Here is a 25,796-nt window from a genome sequence, read left to right as displayed (position 1 = left end):
GTTTTTAAATTTTATTTTATTACTTTTTTATTGTGATAAAAAACATGTAACATGAGAACTTCCCTCGTAATGCATTTTTAAGTGTACAATACAGAATTGTTAGCTGTAAGCACAGCATTGTACAGCACACCTCTAGAATTTTTTTCATCTTGCATGACTGAAACTGTACTCATTGAACAACAATTCCTTATTTCCCCCTCGCCACAGTTCCTGGCAACTACTGTTCTACTTTGGGTTTCTATGAGTTTGACTACTTTGTATACCTCGTATGTGTGAAATCAAGTAGTTTTGTCCTTCTCTGACTGGCTTATGTCACTTAACACCGTCTCCTCAAGGTTCATTCATGTTGCTGCAGATGATGGGGTTTCATTCTTTTTTATGACTAAATAATATTCTACTGTGTGTGTGTGTGTGTGTGTGTGTATATATATATATATATGCACCACATTTTCTTTATCCGTTCAACCATTGTTGAATTACTTCCACTTCGTGACTATTGTGAATAATGCTGTAATGAACATGAGAGTACAAATATCTCTTTGAGATCATGTTTTCAGTTCTTTTGGGTAAATATCCTGAAGTGGGATTGCTGTTTCATATGACAGTTCTTTTTGTAATCTTTTGAGGTAGCTCCAGTGATAGTGGCTACACCAATTATATTCCCACCAACAGTGCACAGGAGTTCCAGTTTCTCCATATCTTTGTCAACACTTATCTCCTTTTTGTTAAAATAATGAGAATCCTACCAGATGTCAAGTGATACTTCATTGTGATTTTGTATTTGTGTTTTTCTGATCACCAGTGATGTTGAGCATTTTTTCATATCTGTTGACCATGTATGTCATCTTTGAGGAAATGTCTATTCTTTCTGAAAAATGTGTCTTTGCCCATGTAGATATCCAGATTTCCCATCTGTTAAAGAGACTGTTCTTTCCTCATTATGTAGTCTTGGTAGTGTTGAAGATCAGTTGACCATATATGTGTGGCTCTCTAATCTGTTCAGTTGGTCTGTATGTCTGTATTTATGCTAGTACCCTAGTGTTTTGATTACTATAGCTTTGTAATATATTTTCAAATCAATAAGTATGATGCCTCCAGCTTTATTCTCCTTTCTCAAAATTGACTTGGCTATTCAAGGTCTTTTGTAGTCCATATAAATTTTAGAATTTTTTAAATTTCTGTAAAAAATGCCTCTGGGATTTAGTTAGGAATTGCATTGAATCTATAGATTGTTTTGGTAGTATGACCATTTTAATAGCATTATATTTCACAGTCCATGAACACAGGATCTCTTTCCATTTATTTGTTTTCTTTAATTTCTTTCAGCAGTGCTTTATAATTTTCAGTGTACAAGTTTTTACCTTCTTAGTTAAGATAATTCCTAAATATTTTATTCTTTTTGATACTATTATAAATGTAATTGTTTTCATAATTTCCTTTTCAGATTGTTTATTGTATAGAAAAACAACTGATTTTTGTGTGTTGACTTTATATCTTGCTACTTTGCCAAATTCATTTATTCTAACAGATTTTTTGTGTGTGGAATCTTTCATGTTTTCTACATAGAGGATGATATAATCTGCAAGTAGAGATAATTTTACTTCTTTTCCAACATGCATGCCTTCTATTTCTTTTTCTTGCCTAATTGCTCTGGTTAGAGCTTCCGGTATTTGTTGAATAGAAGTGTCGGAAGTGGGGATCCTTGTTGCCTTGTTCCTGGTTTTAGAGGAAGAGCTGAACTGTTTTTGTGATGTTCATTTTTCTTGCACAATGATACCTTTGATGTCACCTCTCAGAGGGAGCATCTTCAGCAGCTCATGCTCACATGGATGACAGATTTAGTAGGGCTCTCTTTTTCCCTACTGTTAGCTGATCTCTGTTAAGCTTTCTGCATCTGTTAGTATAACACATAGCTGCTAGGATCCACTGATTGCTGGCATATAGCCCTTTTGTTTTCTTGGACATAAATTGTTCTCATTATGATTTAATTAGATTTGGATTATAAATTACCCTTTTCAGAATAGTTTTTTGAGGCCAGTATTTCAGATTTATTCTGACCCCAAGGGCACTCTTCTTAGCTGTCTCTTTCCCTGGTTCTTTCTGGGAAATTAGCAGGTTTACATTGTAACTTGCTGTACTTTTCCGGAAGCTACCAGACTCCACTGAACTGCTTACTGCCAAAATCTCCAGAGTTTTCAGGAGTGTCCTTAGGCTTGAACTTCCCCACATTCCATTTCAAATAAAGTCAGTCCCTTTGGGAAAGCATCAGAGCTCTGTTCTTATGGACTACCTCACCTCTGGGCAGAATTTCTGAGTCACGGTTCCAGAGTGGGGACGGGGGCAGTGGCCTACTTCCCTGAGAGTGGCTCCCTTGCTGTGTGGGCAGGGGAGGGAGTCTCTGGTGTTCTTGGTTTGCCTTTCCTGACATGAACTTCCATCCCGTGAGCAAACAGAGGAGAGGGCTCTGTGTGTGTATGTGTGTGTGTGTGTATGTATTCTTTCTCAGATTCTTTTCCATTATAGGTTATCACGAGATATTAAGTATAGTTCCCTGTGCTGTGCAGTCCCAGCGCTGACCCTTTACTAAAACTCTGAGCAAGTCACATAACCTCTCTGTGCCTCAGGGCCTTCAGCTGTAAGATGGGGCTCATCATAATCCCTGCTTCGTAGGGTCATCGTGAGGGTTACTGAGCTGTGTATGTAAAGCCTGCTCTCTGGTGAGGACTGTGTGAGTCTTAGCTGTGGTTCCTTCCATTTTGTGTGCCCTCTGTAACGGGTGCTCAGGACGCTGGCAGAGGAGTGTGGAGCGGTGCTGGAGCTGCTGTGCCACACTTCTTGGTGTGTGTCTCTTGCTGAGAGATTGGTCATTTGTGTCCTGCGGCAAGTTTACATAATCCATTTTTCAGTATTTTTTACAGTCTTAGGGAAATAGTCACTAACGGATTTTTTCTGTGAAGAAAGATAACTAAAGATAACTAAAACCATGTTCATTTACCAGCAATGTTTTTATCCCATTTGAATAAACTAAATAAACTAACAGTCAGACATGACTCATTATCTTCACAAGCTGCTCTCAAACTTCATTACCACTGCAAAAGTTCTGTCTCAGGAGAAATACTCACAGTTCTGTCTTAATTGAAAATGTTGAGCCTTGAACACATTTCTTCTCTATAAGCCAAACTATGTGAGACCTTCTTTACTATTAAGATGAATGGTGAGTTTATTCACCACATTCAGGTTATTGTTTATTATCATTGAATACTTTTTACTTTTCTCTTTTACAGAAAAAAATAACAGTTCAACCCTGGGTTTGCAAACTCTGCCGAGCCCCTTTCTTTGGCTAAGCTGGTGCACATTTGTGTAGCAGAACAAGGATTGCCCAGTTCATTTCAAATTGGTTCCTTATAAAAGATGAATATTCATAAAACCTTTTTGTTGCTGTTATTGTTCTTTTTGTTTTTCTAAAGAAAATTGATCATTTACCATTTTGTTGACCCCCCACCCCCACCCAGTCACACAGCTGATACAGTCCAGGCGCAGTCGCTGTTAGGTGAGCTGGCTGCCGCGGTCCTGCCGGGGCTCTGCCCGGGGGCTCCGTCTTTGCGGACAGGACCGCACTAAGCACTCTTCCCTCTTGGTACTGTGCTCGCCACAAGCCTTGCATATCTTCCAAAAAGTTCTTCGTCAGTAATTTTATTCATAAGCATTCACCAAATTAACAACTTACCACATACATCATGTTAAATGTAGCCCCAAAACCCCTATAAAATCCGCAAATTAACAAAATTAGTGCTTTCATCCAACTCTAAGGGCAAGAACAAGGTTAATTTTCACCACTGATTTAAGTTATGCTTTTTAAGCACATTAAAATACATCATTTTGCTCATTTGTTCAGTAATGACTCTTATTTAAGTGTAGCTGTTTCTTTTAATCTAGACAGTTTTAATCTCATCTAGACCATGAGATATGACCAGATTTTTGCCAAGTTGAGACTTTACCTTCCAAGGTGATTCTGAGACTGACCTGAAAAAGAAACTTCTAACAAATTATTCACCTGTTTGTTTTATTTTTTCATTGTATTGCTCTTAGTCAATATTTTCCTTTTTCAGTTTAATTTTCAGAAGTTTTCTTCAAATTTTGTATTATTAACTTAATTAGCTTAAAATTAGACAGAACCAGGGACCCAAGGCCCTTGGCTGGAAGACCAGATGGATATTGAGCTGTGTGGGAAAGGAGAGGTTAGGTCCCATAAAAATAGCTGCCTGTTCCATTGCATCTCAACAACAAGGCTATGGGAAGGGGAGATTTCGGAGATCCTAACAGCCTGACAGCTTGGATTGTCTACCCCTGCACTCCAGGAGAACAACCATAGTAGTCCAGTAGCTTCCTTCTTGGGTCACATATGCTCTCACCTAATAAATGACTACAGGCTTCCCTGACAAAGATCAGAACCCCAGCCCTGGGACCCACACTGCCATCAGGATCTCCCTTACTTTAACGGAACCAAAGGTCAAGCAGCTAGAGCCTGGGGAGCCAGGGCTGCACACGAGGTGAGGCAGTGGCCAAAGTTGCAGACTCGAGGAGAACACATTGCCATGCCTGCTTTTCCTCAGGGCTGCATCTGGGACCAGTGCCACCTCTAGGATCAGTGCCACTGCCCTCCCCACCTTGATTTCTCACACTGCCTTGTTCTCACACTGCCTTGTACAGGGAGAGGCCCACAGCAGCAAAACAGTGCTTTCATGTAATTGGGGATTTAAAACTTTTTCAAGTTGTAGAAATGGTACAGAGAGGTGGTGTGTACCCATCATCACTCAGCTTCTCCCAGTGGTGACATATTACATGATCGTAGTACCTGATCAAAACCAGGAAACTGACGTAGGTACAATACAGTGATCTAGACTACAGACCTTGCTTGGATTTTGTGAGTTTTCATATAAATGATTTTTTAAAATCATTATCAAACTGATAAATCTTGCTGTTCTTGCTCATCCTTTTCTTAAATTTCCTGTTTTGAGCCAGCAGTTCATTTTCTAGGTTTTAAGAATTTTTTTAATTGTTTTTTTTTTTTTGAATTTTAAAGATAAGGTTTATTGAACAGGTTAGAAAGATTTTGTCACCATCAGGACACACAAATTTAATGAGTAGCAAATGCTAGGAAAGGTGGACTTTTACCAACAGGAAAGCAGTCACATAACATATTTATACCTGGCTGCCACTTGAAACTTTAGACAAAAGAAGATTGGGGAAAAAAGACTCATTAAGAATCTATTTGCCAGTAGCAACCAAATAACTCTTCAGATATCCAGTTCTAAATTAGCAGGCACACATTTCCCAAAAAATGGGTGTGTTTTAAGATAATTGATGCCATCCAGGAAGCAGGACTTGACTTCTGACATAGTACTAAACAAAATGTCTATCTGATCAAAGAAGGAATAAAATTCTGAGGCATCAGCTTTCAAAACATACAAATAATTGACTTTCTTCTTAAATTTTGATAAATCATCCATGATGGTATATAGAACTAGTCTACCCACATATGCTAAATCTCAATCAGAAGAAGCCACCACCATTTCTGCTCTTTCTCTCATTTACAAAAGTATTTTACCTCTATATGAATTATAATTTTTCTGTTATGAAAAACTCACCATGACAGGAGTAGGGAGTATTGTTGGGTATTTGAGTATTTATAAACAAAAGATTTTGTCCAACAGTATTGTGGCAGGAATTCAAGCTGACTTACGGAAACACTCAGTAAGATTTTTCTCACAGAGCTTTGGTATAAGAAATGACAAATTCATTTTATGAAGCAGTAGCTCTGCACTCATTCCATGGACTCGCAGAGAAATCCGTGTTTGTAGACTGGCATTAATCACTTGTACCAGGGAAGTAGTGTTATCTTTCTTGCTACGTTGGCTTGCGCTGTTGTTCTGATACCCCTGATACCACTTACTACTCATCAGCATTTGTGTTCTTCAGCCTCCCTGGCAGAGTCCTGACATTCGTGAATATCAAAAGGCAAGGGTCCACTAAGTTTGCTTATCAGTGCGTGTGATAAAACCTTTTAGAAGATCTCAATTCACAGTATTCTCTATGACTCCTCCAGTAGGAACTAGAGCTCCACGAAAATGCTGCTGGAGGCTTTGCGGGCCGGAAGGTTTACGTATCCATTTGCGAGAAGCAGAAACCTAGTGGGAAAAACAAGTAAAATGGTCCCCATGGCCTGGTGTTCTTCATGTATAAGCGTCACAGTCCCTGGCAAGTTTGGGCTTCTGAAGTCCTGTGTGTACTTCAAACAATTCACGGAGATTTTGGTGAGGCCGTCTCTGGAATACTTAGCACAATCATGACGACGTGGATCAACTGTGGAGCCAATGTGGGCACACCCCAGGCAGGGAGTTTACTTCCTGGATTTCACCTGCATGTTTGGAACTGGCTGGACATTGCATTTTGTTCCCAAATTCGTCTTTTAGGATTCCATTTAATGTACTGATTAGGTATCCAGGCTCTCGTGACAGACAACCTGGAGTTAAAAATCCAGCATCGCTACTCATTATCCATACAGCCTTGGCTGTTTCATGACTTTTCTGTGCTTCAGTTTTTTCATCTCTAATGTAAAGAAATAAAAACCCACTTCATATGGTGGTTGTGGGGATTAAAGGAGATAATGCATGTAAAGTGCTAGATTAGTGCCAGTCTTGTGTCTGGTGTAGCCGTGTGCGGTGGTTACAGATCGACAGCACTAGGATGGGAGCATCAAAGGCACAATCCGGGACGAAGGATTGATGATGGGAGAATGGGTTCGGGACACCTGCAGTTGGAGGGTGACTATGACCGATGTAACAAGCCTGAGGAAGGGAATGCCTTCCATGTCCATGAGCAAAACTGAGGTCAGAACCAACAGGGAAGAAAGGCATGTGACCAAGGTGGTCACATGAGAAAAAGTTTGCACAGTGATCAGTTAGGATAACAATGAGGTGTTGAAGTGGCAGAAATGATTCAGAATAACTAAACCTATTTCTACAGAAGTGTGGGGAAACAAGTTGAGTCGCACACTGCTAATGGAAGTATAAATTGATATAGTTTTTCAGGAGGCAGTTGAAAGTCCTTAAATATGCATTCCCTAAATTCCTCTTTGATTCTACTTTTAGGTCTTGACTCTACTGAAAAGTGACTTAAATTTACAACAGAAGGATCCTATATGAATTGTGTCTAATCCATAGACGCTGTTACTAATGCTCACGTTGAAAATCATTTGGTAGTTGACCACATAAATCCACAAGTATCTTTACGCCCCTTCAATGACTATTATATTAGTTGAGCTCTGTAGAAAGGAATCTTCTTTATTTATGAAGGAAAGTCAGTGCGGGCATTACTGCAGAATAAGGGAGCCTGAACTCTGCATGAGTTCTTATACTGTGATGTAATGCCTCTCTTGAGTGTTGGGGGAGCATTTTTGTTGCTTTATAATATTGCTGTTGGCAGCCCATTACTGCTGTGTAATAACAGTGCTGAAATAATGCTGTTAGTTTCTTGATTTCTTAAATTGAGTCTAGAATTTAGAGTCACACATTAAGTTATTCTTTAAATAAGAATTAACTTTTGGTATCTGTGCACCTAGTGAAAAAATACATTTCACTTAATCAAATTGGCAAATATTTTTACAACTTTGTTGAGGTACAATTGAAGTACAGTACATTCCACATCATATGTACAGTTTGATCAGTGTTGACATAGTTTTTACTGGACTTCTGATACCAAATGTATAGAGATCTTTTTGCCCCTACCAACCAATTCTCCAACTTTCCAGGCACTAATAGGGTGTCCTACAATTCAGTTCTGACACTGCCTGGAATTAGTGCAGACCCCCCCCCCCCCAGGGTAAGGGCGCAGTCCCACAAGATGCCCTACTTGAGATACCAGTCATAAGTCCCATGTTGCCACCTGTCCTTCTGACCAACTGGCTATAAATTCAAGGGTTTCCTACAACCCCCTTCTCAAGTTTGATAATTTGCTAAAACAGCTCACAGAATGCAGAAAGATTCTTACTATCACTGGTTTATTATAAAGGATATAAAATGAAAAGCCAGACGAAGAGGTACACAGGAAGAGACCCAAAAAGGTCTAGAGCATAGAGGCTTCTGTTCCCATGGAGTTGGGGAGCACCCCGCTCCCAGCATACGGATGTGTTCGAAACTCAGAAGCTTTGTAAACCTCATCGCTGAGGGGGTTTTGTGGAGTTCCGTTCCATAGGCATGAGTGATTAAACCATTGGCCATTGATGATCGAATTCAGGGGCTACAAATACATTTGTTCCTATTTTGGTATTGGATATTATTATTAAAAAATCTTCACCACTTTCTACGCTAACAGAGAGCAGTGGCAAAGATTTTTTTTTAAACAATATCCAATACCAAAATAGGAAAAAGAAACTTTCATATATTAATACAGAAGTGTGACATTGGGACAGCTATTGGAGTTGTTTGTACCAACTTGGAGCAATTTGTTAGTGTCAAAAAAACTTACATGCATGTTCTTTGAACTAGCAGCTCTGCTTCTAAGTTAAAGAAGTCAATTTTCATGTGAATAAGGGTTAATTTCCAAAAAAAAAGTGTATTGTCGTTTTAATTGCAAAAAAAGAAATAAATTAGATGTCCAACAATGCAGAATTGTCTAAGGAAACAATTCATACAATGAAATTTTAAGCTTTAAAATTATTAGTAGAAGTATTTTATTCTGTAAACAACAAAAGGATCATATGGTATTTCTGTGTTTTAACTTATTTTTCAAAGTTAACAAGTGTATAGGAAAAAGGACTAAAAGTATGTTTTTAAAGCAAAATATTAAAAGTAGTTTCCTCTGGCTATCTGTACTTTTTCCCAATGTATATGTTTTCTTTTTAAAATTTTTATTGAAATTTCTTCCTGATTATAAAGCTAACACAAAGGCATAAAATAAATCCATAAAATAGAATTGCTATATTATTTTAAGCTCTATAAATTATTTTTTAAAAACAACTCTGGTATGTTTTAATGCCGTTGGGATCAAGTCCCCTGGAGCTTGGCCCCTTCTTGCCTCCCCCTTCACCTTTTGACAGTTTCCACCTCCCTCTTTCTGCTTGAGAGTTGAGGTTCCCTGGAGCACACTGCTGACCCCTGCATTTGCTCGTGTCTCCCTCTGCCTTCAGTTCTCTCCTTCCTTGGCCTGATTCCTCTCATCCCTTGAAATCTGCTGTCAGTATCACCTGTCTCCAGGAAGCCTTTCCCGAGCTCCGAGTGCTTCTCCTTCCAGATTGCCACTGCTCCCTAACCCATCTCTGCAGGGGCACCTCCCACATTGTGTTACCCATCTCTTCCAGTTTCCTCTCCCAGGGACGAAGTGTGTGACTTGAGTCAGGACAGTATTCGTTAGTGCCTGGAACCTAGCGGTAGGAGCTTAACTGTGGGGTGTGTGCATGTGCGTGTGTGTGACCGAGCAGTGGAAATAAAGATCTGATGGCCTCCAACGGGCCAGAGTGTTGGAAGAAGTGCGCCTATATTTGCACGACTGGAGCGTGGCTCTTCCTGAAGATCTTAGTAGATGAGGATAGAGAGGTGAGGGAGCCAGATTGTTAAGGGCTTCCTAAGTCATCTTTAAGAGTTTGATTTTATAGCTCAAGGGATGAGGAGCCAGTAAAGACTTTAAAGTAAAAGAATGGCTAGCCTTAGCAGTTCCCAAAGTGTTAGGTGTTATTAATGTTATGTGAAAAGCCTGGGTATAAAATAAATTTGGGAAATCCTGGTTTGAATAGATTTGTGTTCTTTTGGACTTCTTGGAGTCTTTGCTTTGCTAGTGTACATTTTAATCCTCCAAAAGGGATGTTTATGTGTAATATCATTTGCATTATTTCCCATATTTAATTTATCATGGAACCATTGTATATGGGGACTATGTTACAGAATCCATTTTGGGAAATAGACACTGGGGGGACTAGTAGCCATGAAACCTCTTAGTGAGGGTCACAGTAGCCCGGGCGAGAAACACTGAGGGCCTGAATCAGGAAGTTAACGGGGGGACAGGGAGGAGCAAGACCAAGGGAATTAAGTTGTGTCTGTCAGAGCACATTCGCCAGAAGTGGTGATTTATCAGGAAGCGTAAAAGATAACATCATGATTTGAGAGTTGTTAATACCTAATCCACATATGTTAGAACAAGCAGCGTGAAATGTGGTTTGAAACATCCCTGGGACAGGTAGTAGTCAAAGGAAAGTGCTTGTATATGCCTGCGGCCCCACCAACGGATGACACAGCCCCAGGCTCCCTCCTCTTGGTAACAGAACCTGGGCCTGGCCTGGCCTGAACTAGTGCACTTGATGACGCAGAGACAGACTGAGTCGAAGATGGTTGCCAGGAGCCTCGGTTGAGCAACTGAGCAGATAGATAGCGGTACCATGATGGGATAAGCCAGATAGACAGTTTGGGGAAGAAGATGCTCTGTCACTTCGTGACATGTTCATGAGGTAGAGTTGACAGTGGGACATCCTTGTGGAGAGGAGAACACCAGTGGGCCACTGATATGTGAGTTTGTTCCTCAGACGATTTGGACTGACCCAACCTTCGTTTTACCTACTGTGGGTCACTTGCTGCATATGTTAGGGATTTTGTGTCTGTTATGAGAACATAAGACATTAAATTGCAGGGTAAAGACCATGCACATTCCTAACTTTATCCCCCATTGTACTTCCACACATCAGTTAGCCCTGTTCCTCCGCAGCTTGCCTACCACATACACTTTGCCCGAAGTCACTTTTGTGGATTTCTTAAACTAATGATTTTAGGCATATTGAAACATACAAACAGGAGACTGCAGTTGCCTCTGCAATTTTGGGGAAGATGCTCAATGGACAGTGTCTCATTGCTTTGTCACCGTACCAAGTGAAATCCTTGCATTAATAATGCTGTAACATGTTTCTATTTCAATTATTTTAAGTGTAATAACAATGTCCCTTTATTTTACTTATAGCTCCAAAAGGAATTCTTCATTTGTCTCCTGATGTTTATCAAGAGATGGAAGCCAGCCGCCACAAAGTAATCTCTGGCACTACTCTAGGCTATTTGTCACCCAAAGATATGAACCAACCCTCAAGCTCTTTCTTCAGTATATCTCCCACATCGAATAGTTCAGCCACAATTGCCAGGGAACTCCTTATGAATGGAGCACCTCCTACAGCTGAAGCCATAGGTTTAAAAGGAAGTTCTCCTACTCCCCCTTGTTCTCCAGTACAACCTTCAAAACAACTGGAATATTTAGCAAGGATTCAAGGCTTTCAGGTATGAATTAAAAGCAAAAACAAGAAAACAAAGCAATTCATTAGCCCCAGATCCTCCATCTCTATCCATCAGAAAGCTCATTCTTGCCTGCTGGTGTAACTTGTATGCCACTTACATTGAAAATGATTAGGAACACGGAGGACAGAAAAACGAACCATGTGCACATGCCTCATGTAAAAATTTTTTCATTCTCTCCAGTAATTCTTTTGCTGCCTGGCTCTCCTCCATTTCCTTCTTCCTCTTTTTTTTTTTTTTTTTTTCTTTTTTACATTTTTCATTCTCTTTTGTGTCTTTCTGGTTGGTCTTGATTGGGTGTATCTGTTCTCTCACTCCCTTCCACAAACAAAAATTTTGCCTTAATACATTTGGTATTAGTATTTAGCACTCAGTTCTCCCTCATTTTACAGTAAGGTTGAGTTTTTCTAATGATGATTTTAGTTTCATAGCAGTTTTGAATTTGGTATTCTATTGTTAGTGGTGATTCAGGTATAACATTAAGGTACAACGTCCTCGAAGTCTATTATCTTAGGAGTTAATTAAACATGATGTTAGAACAATAATAAATGCTTTCTAGTTGTTTGAGGCATAAAACATATATTGTTTTACTGGATCGTGTTTGAACCATCTGGGATGGTACCTGCCTCGGATGATACCAACAATTCTGTTTCACCGGGCAGTCTGAAACTGGCTTATAGTCCACTTGTTGTGTGCATGAATTTGGAGATGGAAACTTTTTTTCCTTATTTATTCTTTGTTCCCTCAGATTTCACTATTTTTACCCCCTTTTTCATCTTAGTCTTATTCCTTAAGATCAACAGCTGTAATTTCCTTTAGAAATGCTCTAGAAGATCTGTATTGTGTAGAATGATCATGTATTTATAAAAATTTTACAAGTTTAGGTGTAAGAGAAAAGATCATGTGTTTTTGGGAGTCTTTTTTTTTTTTTTTTTTTTGGTTGCCTTCACAGAAACCTGATTCTTTCAAATCTATTGCCAGGTAGTCATCAGTGTTTTTAATTAGGCTATTAATTATGAACTCTAAAAAGCTGTTACCAGTTGTTGGCTCTGTCACCTGAAATTTTAAACACTTAATTTAAGACTTAAAATTTTAGAACTTGTTTTTGTTGTTTACCTTAAGAATAACAATGAATCACTGTTTAAAATAAAAGGACCTTGGTTCATACAGTTAAAGTACTGGAAAAAAAACTAAGCTGTTTTTAATTCTATCTATAATCTGCATAGGATGAACTAGAAATAAACTGTAATGAAAAGGAACTCAGTTTACTTACAAATCCAGTCACTGAGAAATGTCTGAGAGTTACACTACATTTGCATTTTTATAGAAATGAAGCACAAGTTGCATTCAAGCTCACAACTGATTTTTTTGCTTGGAGATGTTATTATGGTAGATGTTGTTTTGCTGCCAGAAGAACTACTTACATTTTTGAATTTATATTTATTTGTTAATTCCTGGCAATGACAACAACTGTAATTTAAAAATATTTTTCCTTTAGTCAAAATGTAGAATCTGTTTTCCCTACATCTGGGCTGACTACTCAGCCCCCCCCCCCCTTTTTAAGCTTAATGCTGAGTTAATATACTCTTATTTATGGACAAGTTAAACATTTCCAAATTTGTGTCCTGTGATTTTTACATACTAATGAATATAAACAGACGGTTTTAAAACATTATGACGCTTCTTTGGTCAAATGAGCTTGGTGTTGTTATGAAATATTGTGTCGCTGACGGACGGCAACTTGCAGCTGTGGGTGAACAGAATGTCCGTGGGAAATGGCTTCCTGTGCCGTCAGGTACACAGCACATCCTCATAATGTCGCAGTAGAAGAGTCTTTGTGGTTAAGAGTTTTAAAGCCTATTTCTTTATAGGTAACTTTCTCAGGTATATTTACCTGGTAAAAAAACATGTAGATTGCTCTGTTTCTTAAATGCTTTAATTGGACTGTAGTTTAGAAATTATAGGGCCAGCTTGTTATCAATTACATGCTGTTGTGTTATTTTTATTTCTAGAATTTAAGGACAATAAATTCCTTTTCTGTGTTTCTAGGTTAGTGCTTCTACAATTTTGTTATTGTACACTGAATAGATATTATTGCTTACGGAATATTGTATAAACTCTTCTCTGGCCTTCTGTGCCCATTGACATTTGATTTAAGCCTACCAGAGCCATTGTATGTGACAGCTATATTGTATTACAAAGTAAAAAATATATCAGTGTACTGAAAACTAAGTTGTTTTAACTTTTAAATTTTTTTCATTATCCACTCTTTAACTGAAATTCTTAAATTACAGAAAGCTTATTTGCTCACCAGAGTGTAGGTATTAATCTCACATCCTTTTGCTTAAATCTATAAAATAATTAAAATTATTATACAATTAAAGTTATTATTAATAAAGCTCACTTCCCAGGTCAGAATATGACTGAACTCTTGCACATTCTCAGTAATTCTTTTATCCTTGCTTGGGCTCCCCTAAAGTTTTTATCATATTTTAGATGCAAGCTTTTGGATCTCTATCAAAAGTGAATACTTATTTCTTTGAAATTTTATTGAGTGCATTTTTAAATATCCTCTTTTAGAACCTGAATATTCTTATTGATTTATTGTTTTTTAAGAAAAATAAAGTCTGTATCAACAGTTCTGTGAACCTCAGACTTTGCACAGCTCAGTCGATATGCTTCTATAATGTCTATGCATTTCATAACAATTCAATTGAAATATAGTTAAACCATAGCATTCAGGGTTCCTGGTGCGTTCTTTGATACCTTTTAATTATAATGCCAGAATGTTTCAAAATCATTCAGCTTTTTAAAGAAAATTATTATGGAGGAGACATTTTTGAAATGCTGTGCATTCGAACTGAAGTAGAAGACTCTGTTTTGTTGTGTTCTAATTTACATTATTCTAAGTTTTTGCATCTTTCATATGCTCTTCCATACTTATTATATTAGAAATTTCTTTGTATAATGAAATATAACCAGTACCATTGTTTAAATGAGCCACTAGAAAAACGATTAGATTGGAAATTAAAATGAATTGTTTTAGTAAATTCTCCTTTCTTGATGGATTTAATTTTAACTTTCTAGTCTGTGCCCCTCCTTGTGATTGTCATCCATTGAACAGTGTTGTTTTTGAAATCTTCAGAGTAAAATATGATAAACTAGATTTGTTTTACTCACATGAAGAAGTAAAGAAGCACTTCTTTGGTATCTTACAGTTTATCTTACAGTTAAACTGTAATTAGTTTATTTTATAAAATTCAAGGAGTGTTTAAAGGGAGGCTTTTCATTATCGTGAGTTTTAGACGTGTCGTTTTTAGCAAGATGAGAATGTCAGTAGAAGGCTTAGAAATATCTATTTAAATTTAAAACTTTCTTTTCAAATACAATTCAAACATAATACATTTCAACTATGTCTCCTGTTTTGAAGTTTAACATGGTTATAGCAGGCTTCTTTTATAGGTTATGGGCTTTCTTTATTTATTTTTGACATGTATGACATACAGCGTATTTTAATAATATGACCTCAGTACAGATTACATTGAGGTGGGGCTTGGCCAATTTGAGAATCAACCTTTTTCCTTTCTCTTTTTTCTTATCTTCCCTATACCTCACTTTTTGTAATACATACATTTATCATCAAAGTGGCTATTTGCAGTAGCTTTTTTTTTTTTTTTTGAGGAATGGGGGATCCATGTTTTTTTTGAAGACCAATATAAATAAAATTTTGTAGATTTCTAATAGGAAAATATGGAGAAAGATATAATGCTTCTCCACTTAGAAATAAGTTTCTAATTTGTCCTTGAAACATAACTTATACCATGTCACTTCTGAGCCCAAATTTTCATCTACACTGTTACACAATGGCTGTAAAAGTGATGAGAAATTATTCAGAGTACAGTGAGCAAAATACATTTAGGGGTTTGGCGTGGGGTCAAGAGATTCTGCTCTAATTTATAGTTACTTCTTAAAAATCTCTGTTGGATTTAGCGTGTACTGTTTTCCAAAGATCTTGGAGAAACTGGAAGAATTCTCCTGAAGCCTTGGTTTTCCTATAGTGACCCTAAAATGCAGGTTTATTCTTCAAATAGGCAGCCCACGTTCATGCAAACTGACTTCCTGGCTTTGGTTTCTTTAAGCCTTGATATACTTGTCCAAACCCCCAAGGGTACGCATACTACACATCACATAACTGTACTCCATACAGACCAGTAGAATTACAGATCAGCTCACTTTGCTGAAACTTCCAACTCTTTAGAGAAGAGCATTACATTTGAAGAAGGAAATCCTGATGCATATAAAAGCATACTGTGATGAGTAACAGTAGTACAGGTAAGAATCAAGCAGGCCTTGAGTAAAACAGTCCATTATTACTGCATAAACTATGCCCTAACATAGTATGTGGATCTGAAATGAGCCAGCATGGTGTAGGAAAAAAATGGCCGCCGTCACGTGTCACACCCAAGTAGAAATATCTTTAGCCTTTTCCATTTGTATCAGAAGAGATTTCAACCCATAATTAGCACTCTATCTGGCATTATTTGAAAATCAGTAATTAATCATTTCTTTAAACAATTTGAAGAAAAGGAAATTGTTTTTCATCTAAAGGTGAATTTCATGTCCTCTTGCTAGAAAAGGTTGGCGATGATGTGATAGTTTTCCTTTGTAACTGAAGATTAATTGTAGTACCCATCAGGTGACTTCTTGTTGGGTCGGTAATCCATGTTCATTCTAAGTCATGTTGAAATTACCTATTTCCTTCTCTACAGCATTCAGCCATGGCTGAGATTTTTCTCATGAATCACAGTGTCTAAAATTTCAAATGTATTACTCTCTTCTCACCCAGGACAGCCCTGGAGAAAGAGGACAGTATGTGGAATACTGCATATAAAGAATTTCTGCACACTGAAAAAAGCTACTCTAACATACCAGAGGCATTAGGAGATACATGAGTAAACAAGGAAATGAAACTAACGTCTATTGACTGCCTTGTTATGTATCAGATAGTGAAGGAGGCATTACATACATTGTTTTATGATGCAGCACAAGTGCCTGGCACACTTTTGCTTTTTCCTTACGAATATTTATTTTCTTTTAAACCAAATGTGTATAGTAATTGGAGCCTCATCCTAAAGGTAGGACTGGTGTCCATGGTAGTCCATGGTCTTCTGGATACTGTTTTGGTTTAGTCATAGATTTCATCAATAAATTTATTTATGCCTTCCACTGTATACACACATGAGTCTGAGTCATTTAAGAATTCTCTTTTGAGCTGGAAGGAGCTTTAGATTTTATTCAAAGACATAATTTGGTTATGTAAGTACACATTTGAGAGACTACACAAATAAAACATCCTATTAGTAACGCAGTATACTCATTTCCACATATAGAATTATTAGTTAATTTTAAACCCTGACATATTTTAGGTTTAAGAAAGTTCTGCTATCTTAACATGGTCACATCAAAAAGCAGATTTAGGCAGGGGAGGGTATAGCTTAGTGGTAGAGTGCATGCTTAACATGCATGAGGTCCTGGGCTCAATCCTCAATACCCCCCATTAAGGTAAATAAATAACAGTCTACCCTCCCCCAAAAAAAGACTAAAAAGAAAAAAAAGCAGGCTTAACTGTCAAAGATAAGAAATATTCGAAAAACTTCTTAAATGTCTTTATCCGTAATATTGTCATTGTTTAAGTATAAGAAAAGTTCGGAATCAAGTCCTATAGTGAAACGTCTGAGAAAACAAGGACTATTGTTGGAAGATGATACAAAGTTCCCAGCTTCAGAAACTCTTATTAAGAAAAAAAATAGTAGATAATACATTAGGAATAGTTTTTGATAATTTCAGTATGTATGTGAAGAATTGAATGGATATGAAGTTAATCCGGCTACACCATATCATTGCATTGAATACTGGAATTGATTTAGCTGAACAGCAGGAAATGGAACATTTACTTATTCACTCTGGGCAAGTACTTAAGAAGTACCTATGCACGCTGGGTATCAAGCAGTGGGCACAGGAAGAGTTATGGTCAAACTGGGGACAGACAGACAGGAAAATGAAACCAATATATAGAAGACTGGCCACTGCCACCATTTAGTCCTGGCTCCAGGGATCAGTGTTTGAACATTACACAAGCATTTGATAAATAAAATAAAATATTTGTAGCACACTGCAGGGAATAACATACGCAGTGCCTGTGCCACGTAGTAAGTGTTGTCGTAGGTGTAATACGGCACGTGTTCACCGGAGGTGTGGTTGTTTATGGTAAATAAGAAAAGGAATTGCAGGCAGAGGAAGCCAAGTACTAAGGACATAAAAGGGCCTGGTGTTTCAGGAAATGCTTACAGTTCAAAGTGGAAGTGGTGGGCAGGGAGGCTGAAAAAACGTGTGTGTGTGTGCTGCTGGGAATTTGAGTTTAGCTGTTAGGCAGAGACCACCAACTTATTTTTTAAAAGGTAGTGGTTTTGTAATTTAGATAGTTCTCCAAGCAATGTGAAGGGGGAACTAGACAAAAAAGAGAAAGATTGGTTGCAGGAAGACCAACTAGAGTGATTTTGCACAAATGCAGTAGAAAAATAACTGAGATTGATTTGAGGCAAAGCTAACGGTCATTGCGGAGTGGGGCCGAGGTGCAGGTGTCCACAGTATAGTCGAGAGAATTCATTGATCTCTTGCATCAGCTTCTGTGAGGTTGCTTTCACTGGCCTGGTCAGGATGGAAGCTAGATTTAAATGCGTTGAAGATAGAGACTATTTGAGGATAAATTCATTCAAGAATTTGAGAATAAAGTAAAGTAGGAAGGTAATATGAGTGTGACCTGTTTTAGGAAAGACTATATTTTTAGTGTGAATGTGATGAATAAACTTAGAGAAGGTTAATGAGTTCCATATTAAACATGGCTAATTTGAATTGCCTGTGGGACTTTCAAAGGCACTTAACTTGTCCAGTAAGCACTTGTAAATGGGTCTGATGATCAGCAAGAGAGGGTAGGAGACAGAGATTGGGGAGTCATCGGTATACAGATGTAATTAAAGCCATAGAAGTAAAGACTGACCAGGGAAAGTGGGTGAAGGCCTGGGAAAGATTCTCGATGAATACTAACAATGTAAGGGGTTCGTTCATTTATTAAGTCAACTGAAATATATCGAGCACCTGCCACGGGCTGGGTGCACTTGTTCCCTGTAGGGGAATTGGGTTACCTCCTTCCAGTCTGGCAAGAGTAGAAGTCTAGGCTCCCCAATTGACCTTTGCTGATGGGGGTGAGGTATGTGTCTGCCATTTTTTCCATGGTATTCGGCTGGAGTAGGGCAGTTATTGTCCAAACAATTTCTATCTTGCCAAGTTATTCCTTTTCTGGCCCTTTTGTTAGAGCAGGCTTTCTGGGGGCTCCCCCCCCATACTTATTGGCATTTCCAAGATACTAAATATTCTAACATCCAGTCCAGGTTGTATAAGACAAAAAGAAAATGCAGAAATTCACCACTCTGTTGTTTTTTTTGGGTCTTGAAATCCTTACCTTATCTTCTTCTTTCTCACCACCTTTCTGAGTCCTTTTATGTTTGTTTTATGTATGATATCAAGAGCTTTTACTTACACTTACTGGAAAGAATAGAGAAAAGTAGATCTCTTTAATTTTGTCTGGAAGCAGAAGTCATAAATAGTCTTTTCATCATGAATGTAATTTTAATTACAAATTTACTATATTCCTAAAATCTGTAATTCCTGAGGAGAAGGCAACATATTCTAGTATTTTTGTAAAAAAAAAAATTAAATGTCATTATGAATGAAACCAGTATATAATGAAAAGACTTGCAAGGTCTTGTCTTTGATATCCATTTTTTGAAGTGATAGTTAATACAGCAGAATTCTAATACATGAGAAGTGGTAGAATTGGTTGACCCTCTTGGCAGAGTATTTTGCATTAGTTTAACTTTGGTGGTATACTGAGTGCCCATGTAACTAATTTTTCTTTGACCTTGGAAAAAGTATTCCTTGTTAAAAAGTTATTTCTTTGCAAAACCTATAGATGTTAAAGTAGCTTGTTTTACGTTTATAAATGGATGTGTGTGAGTTTATCAAAACACGAGTATGAACTACAGAAGAGGGAGGCTCCTTTTCTGGTAGCTGTGTAATTGACTGTTAAAAATCACTTAGTCTTTTCTTTTCTTTTCTTTTTAACTTAGTATTTTCTTTTGATGGAAATGTAAAACTAAAATAACTGTGTGTGTATATGTGTGTGTGTGTGTAACTTACATCTTGATTAGCTGCTTCCTTAGACCTTCACTGGCATAGTCAGTGGAAACTGAAAAGCAACGAACAAATATTTAGGATTTTTGTCATGTATAAACTCATCGCTTAAAGACTGCAGTTATCTCCCGTAACAATACTGATACCCCGTCTGTTGTTGCATTTGTTGGACAGTTTTTATCTGTGACTTGTACTGGGAGTAAATCTGTACATCTCTGCTGGGCTTTGTACACCAAATATAAGCATGTCATTTTCAAAGCTTTTCTTGAGCATAGAATTTCTAAAAGAGAGAAAAGATAATTACAAGCTGAGTCTCAGTCTGTATAATGTGATTTCATTCATTCACTTGTCCTTTTAGAGGCATTAATGTGACAAGCGTATTGCATGCAGAGTGAAGCAGATTACTCATACAGCTAAAACACCAGTACGTGACTGAACATGTTAAATATATGTTTACATTTTAGTTACAAAGGACTTGACTTTAGTTACGAAAAGGATTTGGGGGAAAAGCTTTAGAGAAAGTCAGTGACAGGCATTATCCTAATGTAATATTATTCTTCATAATTATATATCTTGTCATATCTTTTATATTATTACATTACTATGGGATGTGTTATTCTAATAATAAGAATGTCTAATATTTATTTTAATGCTAACCATAAGCCAGGCATTGTTCTAAGTGCTTTTCATGGAGAAACTTCTTTTATTTATTAATTATAAATTAATTCATTAGTTATAAATAGATAGGTACAACATAGATTTCTACTATTGCCTGTAGTTGACCCAAATAAATAAGATGATTTACGTGCCCTCAAGTGATCTAAAAATAGTAGTTAAAAAATGTTGAATACCAATTTACTCTACTTATTAGGGTAATACTGATCAAGCAGCATTGTTTTGTGCTTTGCCAAGAATTTGCTAGTTTTCATGTTAATAAAGATTTAGGTCTTTTGTGCAGCCAGTGTGCAGACTCTACAAGAATCCAGCATGTTTTGAGTATCCTAAGGTCTAGTCCTAAACTGAGGTCCTTCAGCTCCTTGCTGTGTCTGCCCCTCCCTGCAGGGCGTCTATGCCGCTGGACTACAACGTTATCCCTGCCTGCTTCTGTGTAGTCAACGCCGGGTTCGTGACCCTGAGGTGCGCTAATCAAACGTGTTTTCTTGACACAGTCATTGTGTAGGTATCACATGTGAATGTGCAGGCCTTTATCTTTCCTTAATGATCTCATGAGCAGCTTTCTTTAAAGATGGATCATTTTCACACCCTCTTCATTTTTGTCCCACCGGGGGGGTGACTGGTAAAAACATCTGACACACAGGCAGTTAACCAGTTCCCTGCTGAGATCCGTAAAATATTTAGCAGTCCTACAACATCAGGGAATTTTTCAGCCCTGCAGGAGACAATCTGATTTAACTTTTTTTGGAGATAGTGGGTAGGGAATTTGAATTTTCATTTGAATGGCTCCACATGTTTTCACATGGGCATGAAAAAATTCACAAACCTAGTAGCTTTTTATGTAAATTATTTTTAAAGCTCAGAATACTTTTCTTTATTTCTTAAGTTATCTAAATAGTTGAAGTGATTTGTGTGTCTCCTGTCAAGAAGTCTCTAAACTGGCAGAATCATTATCAGAATGCACAATTATAACATCTCCTTTGGGTTTATGTGATTACATATCAAACTAAGAAATTTAAAGTAAAAATTATTATGGATTTGCAAATTTCAAGGGAAGCCACATTATTTAATTTACATATATTGAAATCTCTGACCCAATCTTTTAGTGGAATAATTTTTGTAAGTCCAGGAGAAAGAAACAAAATGTCAGTTTGCTGTAGTTGATGGTGTTATAAACCCAGAACAAGTGCTACAACAGTATACAAATCAAGATCAGTTGCTTACATTTTAGGGTATGAGAGAGAGCAAAATGATACGATTCATAAACAATAAATCTTAAAGTAAACATAAGAGATGACTTTTGTAATGTCCTAAAATTATCTGTTTTCATCTTTCTTTAATCAGAATCAAGGTCCATAACATTGCATATTGGAATTTTTAGGTCCACATTTGTAGAAACACTGCTTTGTTGTAGCAGAAATATTTCTCCCATTAATTGTGAAAATTTGTACATTATAGAACATAATGGAATTTTGTTACTCTAATTATTTCAGCCTAGAGTTCCAAGATTCCTGGCTTCTGCTGATGCTTTCAATCATTAGGAAGCATTTTTAGATTTAGAAGGATGAATTTTAAAATGTCATTCACAGATTTTTTTTTGTTTGAAAGTCACAGTTTTATGAACTCTAATGTTTTTATGTCCAAGAAGAAAGTAAGTAACTGAAGAGCCATATCAAACTTGTTTCTTTGAGTGATTGATTGTATGATTCTTGCTTAAGGCCATTTATCTGTGCATTATTACTTTTTGTTTAATTTGCAGTTGTGTCCTCAAGGAAGAGTTTTCTATATTTTTGACATATTTTCATCTGTTCGGTGGGGGGAGCAGTCTCAGTGCAGCGGGTGTGTAAACATGGAATGATTTTATTTCTCCAGTCACCACTCTCATCCATGCTCTGTCATATCTCTTACTCATGTTTCTTTATATCGTTGGCAAATCCCTTAGTTTCCTGGTTATTTTTAGTTTTAAAAAATCTAGCCCAGTTCACCGCAAAACTCAAAGCTGATGTCCCCCCATTGCCAGCCAGGTGTTCTGCCTCCAGACACTTGGGGGAGGGAGTGTATGAGGGTGCACCCTGATTTCTTTCCTCTTCCTCTCACTCTAACACCTTGGAGCATTTGTAGTTGGTGGGGTAGGGGCTTGATCTGCTTCTGAGACACCTTCTTCCACATTCTACATCTATTTCGTGGCCTTCCTCCTCGATGTTAGAGGCCTTGCAGGGGTCCAAGGGCAGGAGAATGTGCCACCCGTAGCCTGGTCTCGTCCGTTATTGGTTTCCATGTAGATGATGTTCATGATTTTCTTTTTTTTAACTGAAATACAGTTGCTGTGCAATATTATCTAAGTTACTGGTGTACAGTATAGTGATTCACAGTTGTTACTTATGCTCCATTTATAGTTACTATAAAATATTGTTCATGATTTTCTTAAAGCAGTATTCAGTTTCTCCCTATTCCCTCTGTCCATGAGGGGCAGCCATGTTTCCTTTGGGCCTGACCAGTGGTCCATGCCCCTGACCCCACTGTTGGATGGTGTCGCGTTGGTTGGCCTGAGCAGCCCCTTGGCTTCTGCTGAGATTCTCTTTCATTCTCTTCAAGGGCCGTGGAGACCTAGGTGAGCATCTTCCTTCATTCTTTTTTGTTTTCAAGGACACTGTGTGCCTAGGGCTCCTTCAGCAAGCCCTTAGATATCTCCAGACTCGGTCTCTGTATTTTTGTGTGCTTCCAGATGGGCTAGGGAAATGCGTCAGACTCAGTCAGGATTTCTCTGTAGAGGCCTGGGGGTCTAGTTCTCAGCAAACCTACTGCCAGGGGACAGACTTTCAGTCTCCCCTTCGTGTAGGCACTCCCCATCTCTGTCAGCTTTTCTTAGAGCTACCCCACTCACTGGAAATGCTGTATTCCTTGGAAGATTGGTTCCCTCCCATTTCCCTGCCTTTTCCTAGTGACCCTGTGTATTCCTTATGGTTGGACCAGCTCTGTTGACAGTTATAAGGGTGTGGGAAGAGGGAATAAATGTTGACAGCTCCTTAGAGCTCCTTTTGTTGTTGGCTTTGGGTCCTGGTGTCAATTTTGGAGCAACTGGAAAAATCTCACTGGGATTAGGTTCTTTTGTGAGTAATAAAAAGCTCAGTGACTTAAACAAAATAGATATATATTCTTTTCTCACATAAAAGTCCAGAAGCTTGCAGTCTAGGGCCAGAGTAATGGTTGTGTTCCCTGAAATCTTCAAGGATCCCAATTCCCTCCAACTTACCATTCTACCATCTCTAAATTTTGGCCCTAGTCCTCATGGTCGAAGATGGTGGTGTCCACATTCCAAGAAGCAAAATGAGTAAAGAAGAAGAACAAAAGGTACACACCTGAAATCTTAAAAGTTTCTAGGAAGCTACCACAAAATTTTCATTTACATTCTACTCAGTCACATGACTAACTTGGCTGCCGGGGAGCCTGGGAAATACCTTTATTCTGTGCCCCACCGAAAATTACTGTGGAAAAATATTGGAGGACAGTTAGCAATCTCTGTCACGGTCACCGGCTGCTGTGACACTTTCTTGGGAGCTGTGTGCAAACCTGCACCTCTATGTGTATTTTGTATAAGCGAGTTCTGTGCGTGCACTCACACCGAGTGTCCGAGGGAGGTGCAGTAGCTCACAGGTTGTCACAGGTGCGCAGTGAATTGGATACAGCTAGGAGAGAAGCTCAGTCTTTTAGTAATAGTATCCAAGCCGCTGATGGGAATGAAGGTTGAAGTTTATTTTTTTGACTGAATTGTCTTGTGCTATTTTTGTCTTCCCTAATTTTCATGTCTCTAGAAGAAATAATAAGACGGCAGTTGGTTGACTGACATACAAGCATGCTCACTACCAATGTGGATATTTAGGAGAGTGTCCTGTATTCCGTGTAGACTTTCAGTTGATGTCAGGGGGTGATTATGTTTCATTTTAAAAAGCGTGTTTTAGGACAGTGCTACGTCCGACATAACATTTTAACTGTGCCGTAAGTGGCTGTGAACTGTAGCTGTTATCGTGTCGCCATGGATTGGCTTTTGCATAAACCTGTTATATGATCAGTTTCGCTCCCCCCATGATGTTTGGCTGCTGTGTGGTAAACAACACGCCTGCATTCTTGAAGTCATGCACACTGAGTGACCTTTCCTTTGCTCAGGGGGTGTAGTCCAGTGAATTCAAACCGTTGTCAAATCTTCTTCCCCAAAGTTAATTTGGAAAAAATATTTTTATAGCAAAATCTTTAAAGTACTTAGGAAACAAAGCTTTGTATGTTGACTTGATTTGAACTCTAAACTACTTTTTATAGATTCCAGAAAGTTTCCCTGCCTTCAGGGATCCGTATTATGTATGATCTGTATTATATATACAAGTATATATAAGATCCATATTATATATGCAAGTATATATATGTATTTATATATACAGGCATATTTTCATTAATTTATCACAAAAGCAATGCTATTTTTACTTTATGAGCTTAGAATTAAACGCTGCTTGAAAGAACTTTTTTGAAAGTAGATAAATGGAAGGGTGGAAATGTTCCCAATAGGAAGATGGAGTCACACTTCCCCCAGCCCCCAAATCCCCTACCTCTGATATGGAGTGTCTTACACATGGTTTTAATAATAGTTGGTTGTATTTAACTAAAAGGAAAATAATATTATACGAACTTCATTTTGGTCTGCACATTACAAATCATTTCAGTTTAATTCAGTTTGATTGCAATGTCAAAATTCCAAGCAGAACATGGTGTAGTGAAGTTTGTGTGTGTGTGTGTGTGTGTGTATACACACATACATATAAAACAGTGGTTTTATAGCATCTGTAATGTAGAAGTAGATGAGTGTCACTACCAGTCAAGCAGCAATCACACACATATAGAGTCAAAGATGAGGAAAATTCAGGTTGACAAAAATTCCATTAGACTCAAATGAACTTGACTCATGCTTACCCTGGAGCCCATTATGCATTATGTGTTATGAAAAGGTGGACAAAAGAGATGGGTGTAGCATGTGGTTGTGAATTATTTTTCTACTGGCTGGGCTAATGTAGAGCACTCTGCAAAGCATTTCCTAAACTCTTTGAAAACTTCAGAAGTATTTGAAACAGAATTAATAGATTTTCCATAGATATTTGAGTCCTGATAAGGTTTTAGATATGTGGATTGTGTGCTGCATAAATCATTTGAGTTTCTTCTTGAAAGCCAGAACCTTTGAAAAGGACCTACTGCATCGGGCTCCCTCTTACGAGTGGTGTTCAGATTGCGTGTGTTCTGTTATAGGTTCACTACTGTGATAGACAAAGTGGCAAAGAGTGTGTGACCTGTCTGACCTTAGCCCCTGTGCAGATGACTTTCCATGCTATTGGAAGCTCCATTGAAGCCAGCCATGACCAGGTATAATATGCCACTGACATTTTGCTGTGTTATGGCCCAGCTGAGAAATCAGAGAGCATCCAAGTGGAAGCTATGTGCACACATACAGCTTTGCTTTCCCTAATACATTAGCCATTAGTGCCATTTGCTAGACTTTTGAAAAAA

At 37.9% G+C, this 25,796-nt stretch overlaps 1 protein-coding gene across 5 annotated transcripts in view; it reads left to right on the top strand.

Moving 5' to 3' along the window:
- STAU2 (staufen double-stranded RNA binding protein 2) overlaps window positions 1-25,796 on the top strand; it is a 247,285-nt gene that overhangs the window by 126,246 nt on the left and 95,243 nt on the right. For 4 of the 5 annotated variants that reach the window (XM_074355041.1, XM_074355040.1, XM_010951387.2 and 1 more), the window contains 2 exons: window positions 11,002-11,309; window positions 25,539-25,652. In XM_074355041.1, the coding sequence (XP_074211142.1) occupies window positions 11,002-11,309; window positions 25,539-25,652 (422 nt within the window). The remainder of the gene's footprint in view (window positions 1-11,001; window positions 11,310-25,538; window positions 25,653-25,796) is intronic. The other variant, XM_045513969.2, reaches the window with a different exon arrangement.

This window comes from Camelus bactrianus, chromosome 29 (assembly GCF_048773025.1).
Source record: "Camelus bactrianus isolate YW-2024 breed Bactrian camel chromosome 29, ASM4877302v1, whole genome shotgun sequence".
In the NCBI taxonomy this organism is placed as follows: domain Eukaryota; kingdom Metazoa; phylum Chordata; class Mammalia; order Artiodactyla; family Camelidae; genus Camelus; species Camelus bactrianus.
The sequence above is the reverse complement of the archived record's forward strand: the minus strand, read 5'-3'. Positions and strand labels throughout refer to the sequence as shown.